Here is a 7,524-nt window from a genome sequence, read left to right as displayed (position 1 = left end):
TTTCTGTTATTACTCTTTAAATCGCGGTAGACAAAGATGATGGGCGAGCAGATTATCAACACTGCAGTATGCACATAGGTGTATTTTGCTAGGCTGTGGGCAGGGTTTGTTATTGCGCTTATCGTGGATACTACAAAATACTATAACCATACAATTAAAATTTTACCAAAAGTAACCCATAAAGAGCAGCAGCAAGCCCTGCTCAAGTCCTCTACTTATTTTGTTAGCATGTTTTTTTTTATTATTATTATTACTTTTCCTCATCTTGCCCCGCCCCATACGAAGAGATACCAACAGATGGTTTGCTGGTGGGCGTCGCCACTGGTTTTGCCACGAGGTCGGGGGCCTGTTCTCCAAAGTAGGTTGTAACATTTGCCGGAAGTTGCTTTCTGATAGACTTGTTAGCAATACTGTTACTGCTTCCTCTCTGTGCATCGTAACCAACTTTTAAATGAGTCCGTCTGCTAATGCAGCTTGCCTCTGCTGTGTTATGGTGCTCGTGTAGAATTACACTAAAATAATCTCATGCTGAGAATGTTAACAGCGGTCTTACTTTAGAATGTCTTCATTTCTAAAGGTATTATTCACGCTTTTGTTATCTGAGGTAATATTTTGTACTTACAGGTTCATAGGTAGGTACTAGGCTATTGACCCTAGGGCCTATATAAGCCTAGCCAAACGGTACCCTGACTTTTGTCACCCAAGAAAATTATTTTCCTGTGCCCCTGTCAAGCAGAGCTACCGAAGTGATCCCCAGGGTGAATTTCCTATCTCTCATCCAGTCATCAAGATTTTTCTTAAAGAGTGCAAATGAGGAGCTTTCTTTGATATAGATAGGTAGTTTGTTCCAGAGTATGGGAAGTCTCTGAGAAAGGAATCTATCCCTCCAGCATGTTCTGTTTATTGTGATTACAAGGTTTAGGTCCCTAGAGCATGTAGCTGGGAAGGATTGGGATTTCTTTACGTGGAGCATGTCCAACAGCTCTGGGTTTGTCATAGCTTTGTATGTTAGGCAGAGATCGCCTCTGAGTAGGCGATATGCGACAGAGTAAAGCTGGAATTTTTTGAGACTGTCTGCGTAGGGCATCTGTTTGATGCCGGTAATCCTCTTTGTGAGTTATTTCTGTGGCCTTTCCAGTTGTTGTAGATGTCTTGTGAGGTACATGCAAAAGGGGCGTTATACTCTATAATGGGTCTAATGAGTGCTGAGTAGAAGGGAACGATGACCTCTTTGTGCCACGTAGAAGGATTTCCTGACTACTGTGGCGATGTGATTATCAAAGGAGAGACTAGTGTCCACCTGTGTCCCAAGGTCTCTTTATCACACGTTCGGTGTTAAGTAGACTACCGCCTATGTGGTAGTTCATGGGTACAAAGTTTTTACCAAAAGGGATGACAATGCACTTTTTGGCATTGAGCTTGAGGCCATGGCTTTGACACCAGGCATCTGTCTCAGTGAGGCCCTTTTGTAGGATATCCACATCGTTAGGAGATTTGATTATGGCTCCTAGTTTGCAGTCATCTGCGAACTTTGTTAGCCAAAGACCTTCTGTGCTAGCCTGTACTTCAGAGAAGTAGATACCAAACAGGAGAGGACCTAGGGCTGAACCCTGTGGTACTCCACCCGTCACTGGTCTGAAGTTGGATTTACAGTCTGCAACTTTCACAGTGTGGGTTCGGTCAGTGAGCCAGTTGGCAACCCATCTTGTGACATAGGGATTTATACCTAGTTTAGTGTGTTTGTCTATAATTCCAGAGTGGGGGATGGTGTTGAAAGCCTTGACGAGATCTAGATAGGCTGTGTGTACCACCTTACCCTCATCTACAGCTTTGGTGACCGCTTCAAAGAAGTCTATCAGGTTTAGGAGACATGATCTGCCTTTTACAAACCCGAACTGGGTAGGGTCCAGAGTTTGGAGATTACCAATGTCATTGTTTATAAGTTCCATGATGATGTGCTCCATAGCCTTGCAGACCTGGCTCGTCAGGCTAATGGGGCGGTAGTTCCCGGGGTCAGTGGTGGCTCCCCCTTTGTGGAGTGGGATAACAGTTGCTGTGCGCCATTCAGTGGGCACAAAGCCTGAGGTGAGGCTATGATTTAACATGGTACTTAGGTGGGGTGCCAGTTTGTTCTGTAGTTCATGTAGAACGCAGCCTTATATAGCTTTCTTACGCTACATCAGATTGTATGATTAGTGTTTGCTGGCAGTGGGAAATGTGTCCTTCAGGATCGACTTTAGATTTTACCTAAACAGATGTATTTTATTGTAGATAATTCTTCTCTTAACACAGCTTTTGGTTTTTTCCTCCTGGAATGACATTGGGTATTGGATGTGTTATCTTAGATTGACATTACAAAAAAAAGACGCTCCAAATTGTCCGTAGTTGCTTACCTTCCTCATGTCCATTCATTGATTATCAGCTGTATCCTAACAGAGTCATATCACAACCCTGTTTCAGTTAAAGAGCATTATCAGAAAATGAATATATTTTTTTCCTCATAATTTCCCCCCAATTAGCAGATACTTTTGTTGGGCCTTCCACAGTCACAGGTAACAGAAGCCCCCTTGCAGTGCAAGGTATTGCAGGTGCCTAGAGCTGATTATGATATTAGTTTTACTGGAGAGAATATCTGCCAGCAGGATTTAAGTAAGCCAAGGGTATTATGTCAGTGGTAAAATGAAACTGTGGAGCCTGTTACTATAACCAGATATATTTTTCAATTTTAAATGTGATGTAAATAAGAGTTATTTTTACCCACCTGGTTGTTAAGTACAAAAAGATTGCTGTACTATTTTTTTGTTGGTTTGACAGAGATGTTGCAAAATATCAAAATAAGATAACTTGCTGTGTTTGGGGAGCTCCCCCCAGGACTAAGGGGCCCCCAGCAACCACAGGGTTTATTGGTGCCTAAAGCCGGCTATGGAACTATTTATTAATTTATTTGCTTTTATGCTTGCTTGCATTTTTTTGCTGGAAGGTTCTGACTGGGTCATGTAAGGCACCTTTTCAGCAGGTGTCCCAGGGAGAAAAGCTCCAAAAACATATATAGTCAGAGAAAAACATACAAAGAGTTTATAGCAGACCGTTTGTGAGTATAGGCAGTATTTAAAATATAGTGATTATAGATTCGATATAGACTAGGCATATGAGTGAATATGACAAGTAGCAGTTGTCAAAGAAAGAAAAGAGGATTACGAGAAGAGAAAGATGAAGAGCTAAATGTTTACAGAAATCCATACTAAATTTTGTAAACATCTAGGAGACTGAAGGTAAATTGGTGAGGGAGATTTTGCATTATCAAGCTGCATGGTCATGGTTACAGAAAAGAAAAGGTTAAAGATTCACAACAACAGCTGTGGAAAGATCAAAATTCTACAGTTACTGATGAGAGGAGAAATTCTGCATTTTGAAAGAAGGAAATAATGGGGGGGGGACTAATTTAACAAAGAGGAAGAGAAGGAGCAGACTTTAGAGTTAGGGAGATGTGTGGCTATATTTTTTGGAGCTGTTGAGTTTGAGACTGTCTGAGGGCCAATGGCAACTGATTCCAGAGTCTGGCCACATGGCTTGAGTATAAGGCTTCACCATGTGCATTTGAGGCCTTATCCTGGCAGGCAAGGTATTTATGTTTTAGAGCAAAGTTCTCTTGTTGGAGAAAGCAACTTCATGTGTGAAATTAGAAAAGGACATTTGGATGGTTGGTGCAAAATATTCCAAGTAATTCTGATTATCCCCATTAACAGAAGTACAATTTTCAAGCTGTAAAATAACAAGTATTTTCCAACTGTAGTCTTGATTCTTTAATCAGTACATCCTTTAACCAGTGCATCATGTTTACCTGGCAAATTCTCACTGAGTCAGAGCATGAGAAATATCGTTGGGCATGGCTGTTGCACATTCTGGAGCTGGAAGGTTAACACTGCCTCTCCAAATGTGAAACAAATAGGGAAAAACTTGAAACAATTACTAACAGCATTCTTACAAGTTCAACTAAGAAACTTATGGGATAATTAAACAGAACTACTTTATATTTATAAAAGCTCTTTTGATGAATTAATGTGATTCAGTATTATTTAACATGGCTATCAGTTAAATAATTAACAATGAATGTGTAACGGACCCTTTTCAATGGGAATGTGAAGGACCATGGCCTTTTTTTAGACTCAAAATGAGGATTGTTCCTCATAAATGGTGTACACTTGAAAAGTATGCCATTGAGTGCTTAATATAAAAATGTATTACAAGCATTGAATGAACAAAATCTACTTGTTCGAGCATGTAACTTCCTTCTTATCATTTAAACTTCAATTACATGTCAGATGGAGTGTTATCTCATGCTGCTACAATCAAGAATTTACCAGATACAAAAATTATTTAATTAATAAATCACATTCTTTTGGCATATTTTCGCTGTGTTATAGTTTGAGATACTGTGTGCTGCACTAAAACATAACATGTAAAACGTATTGCAAATTTCAATGATTATTGTAATGTTCCATAAATTGTGGGTGGTAATACGAGAATAGCAGGCAGCCCTTCTCGTCATATGCATGGCTGTATCATGATAATAACTTGTATTTTATTATTTGTAATCTACAAGTTTTATGTAGGCTGGCATGTGGCTCACAGGAGAATGTCAATCCTATTATGTGGACATGCTTTTCTCCAAGTAAGACGGCCGTAGGCATGACTTGCTACCGCCTATACCAGTATAACTATAAATAAATTGGTCTCAATTCAGTTATCAGGGACATGCATTCACGTGTGGAAAATATCAACGAGATATGCATGTAAAGGATAGAGGTAACTTATAAATGCCTGGCCTTCAATGTCCTGTTTGGATACAGGATATCATTATTTTTTTGGAAAAACTTGGCTGAGCTTAGAAAGACCCTCCCAGTGGTGAGCCTAGTAATCTAGGAATAGGTGCTTTACTGCTACTGAAGTACATAAAATTTACAGCTGTTGAGGGTAGAAATAATGATACTGAGAACAAGTTTACCATATTTTCTGTGCCTTAATGGGAGCTTACAGTGACAGTCAAATAATTGATACAGAAAGCTTATACAGTAAGATATCATTTGTTTAAGTACTATTTCTAACTTTAGATTACAGAGTAAGACAACATACATTGAAGTGCCATTTCTAAAGATTAAGATCATGTGCATAAGCAGTAATGTGATGGTCAGAGGGAAGTTCTAAGACAGACAAAGGGATAGTTTAAGTTATCTGAGACCTTTTTCATTGAGGATAAAGCACTCGGAGGTTCTTTGGGTGCACTTTTAAAATGAAGCTAGTACATAACTCTCTTCCTCTTAGTACAAGAAATCTGGACAAAGCCTAAATTAATGGGGGATGGCAAAGGCCCGAAAATAGGGACAGATTTTTAATATTGTTTGTATAAACTTAGAAAGTTGTTACAATAACAGAATTTATGTGCATTTTCTGAAGGCTATGATGTCTGAAATTCAAATGTATGTAATTTTTAATGACTTCAGTTCTTAGTAATTTGCTAGAAAACCAGAAAATTTATAAGTAGCAGACCAAAAAATGAGGCAAAAATCTGGACAGTTGAAAGGTATAAGCTAGTAATGAACTAAAAAGCTACTTGTAATAGAGCTGTTTGTTGTAAAGGTTGCATCTTCCCATTTCCTGACAGATAAGCCACACTAATATAAGGCAAAGATGTCCAATAGGCTGAAACAGTGGTAAAAAATAAATAAACTTTAATAAAATAAATAAAAAACAGGTGAGTGCTTTCGCAAAACTATCGCTTCTTCAGACCATAAAAAAGATAAGCCACACTCCCTGTGTAATACAAGCACACCACTTGCCTCTGGTAGCCAAACCACTTTTTACAAGCTACAGACCCAGGCATAGATTTCAACTGGTGTACACAGTGGTTGTACAGCTGGCCTAGGTGAACATAACCTCCAAGCAAAGGGGTCCAAAGAGCCTCTTTTCATGATGTTATCTACTATTTCTCCAGAGCACCTTTCATCGCCCCCCCTCATTTTCTCCACACACACATTTGTCTTCCCACACTATCTAAATTAATTTACCTTGTTTTCTCTCACCATTTTACTCTTCAGCTTTTTTTCTTCTTTCTTTCAACACATCCTAACAGGCCAGTTTCTATGCAGAAAAGAGTTTGATCTAGCTGGGAAACCATGGGGTTCTAGATGCTCTGAGATTCATTTTAAAGCTTTCCACAGCCTTTTGATCTGGATGGCGCGTACAAACATCATAACTATAGAAAAATGTTTATCTTTTTTAAGGAAGGAAAAAGTACTCAAAGCTCAATTTTCAAAGCTGACAAACTAGTAGGTTCTGATTAAACTGAGAGGTACTTTGATAAAGGCTTGTTTGCTCAAAGCTGCAGTGAGTTAGGCCTTCTGCCTTGCTCTGCTGTTTTTACAAAAACTGCTAGGAGACCACAGAAGATAAGTGCTTATTTTCAACTGTCTTCTGCACTTTTGATTAAAACAATATTTGCTGCGTATCCATTTAAACTGTGAAACTGTTTTTTAGGTTTAGTGAATTCAATCTATACCTCTGTTATGATAGTGTATCCCTACCCACCTGCCCAACTGTTGTTGTGGTCTTAAAGCTTGGTGGTTTTTGAGTTGCCCGCCTCTACTATAAATTTGATATCAGACACTCCTTCCAGTCCCATTGCATCAGCTCATTCTACTGAGTACTGTAAGATCAGTTGTGAAGGCCCACCCTTTTAGTGTCTTAACCTTGAATTATCTTCTATTTCCCCACTTTCTACTTAAAATAAATAAATAATAAAATAATGTACTGCTTCCTACTTCATTTTGTTGCTTGTGCTTAGGTGTTCAACTGCATTTAGTTTGCCTCATTTGTTACTGCTTGCCGGTAAATTCATGATAGTATTCTACTGAATTGCTGCTTTGTTTGAGCTGCTTTTTTACTGCTGTGATTGTGGGCTAGTTTATCACATTTGCACTTTTAAAGCAATTTACTGATTAACTGCATTTCATTACTGTTTAACTGTATTTTTATGTGCTGTGAGGTCTGTTTTTGTCTGTAAGTGGTTAATCTGTATTTTTTGTGAGTTTTTACTGGGTTCTTAACCCATAAATTGAGTAGCATAGTGTGGATACAGGTTTGCTGCATTCGGAGCTGTTCCCCCCTTCTATGTTTCCGGCAGCCATCTTGTGTCTGCCTTCTGTGTTTCTGGCAGCTGTCTAGTGTTGGTAGGGGCCTGTCTCTTCTGCTAGTGAGAGTCGTAGGGCTACCTGGACCTTATCTAGCACAAGCTGATTGGTAAAGAAAAAGGGGACTAGCAGGATTCGCTAGAATTTTGTGCTACTAGAATCTTCTCTTTTTTGTGGTATTCAAACCCCACATTTCAGCTGGTTTGGGCTTGTTTGCACATCATGCACTGCAGCTGCACAATGTTATTAGCCCTTTGTGAGGTATTCCAGCGACAGAGGCTTTCCCCCCTGCAGAAACGTCAAAAAAGTGAGTTTGTTAGTTTGGTGTCATTATATG

At 39.2% G+C, this 7,524-nt stretch overlaps 1 protein-coding gene across 2 annotated transcripts in view; it reads left to right on the top strand.

Moving 5' to 3' along the window:
* Positions 1-423: 423 nt before the first annotated feature.
* The window catches only part of GSTZ1 (glutathione S-transferase zeta 1), a 243,196-nt gene continuing 236,095 nt past the window's right edge, over positions 424-7,524 (top strand). The window contains exon 1 of one of the 2 annotated variants that reach the window (XM_044073902.1): positions 424-577. In XM_044073902.1, coding sequence (XP_043929837.1) covers positions 560-577 — 18 coding nt within the window. In that variant the 5' untranslated portion in view covers positions 424-559. The remainder of the gene's footprint in view (positions 578-7,524) is intronic. The other variant, XM_044073904.1, reaches the window with a different exon arrangement.

The sequence above is a fragment of the Protopterus annectens genome, chromosome 6.part0 (assembly GCF_019279795.1).
Source record: "Protopterus annectens isolate FY-2018-M chromosome 6.part0, PAN1.0, whole genome shotgun sequence".
Taxonomy (NCBI): domain Eukaryota; kingdom Metazoa; phylum Chordata; order Ceratodontiformes; family Protopteridae; genus Protopterus; species Protopterus annectens.
Note: the sequence above shows the minus strand (reverse complement) of the source record. Positions and strands in the feature narration are given on the sequence as shown.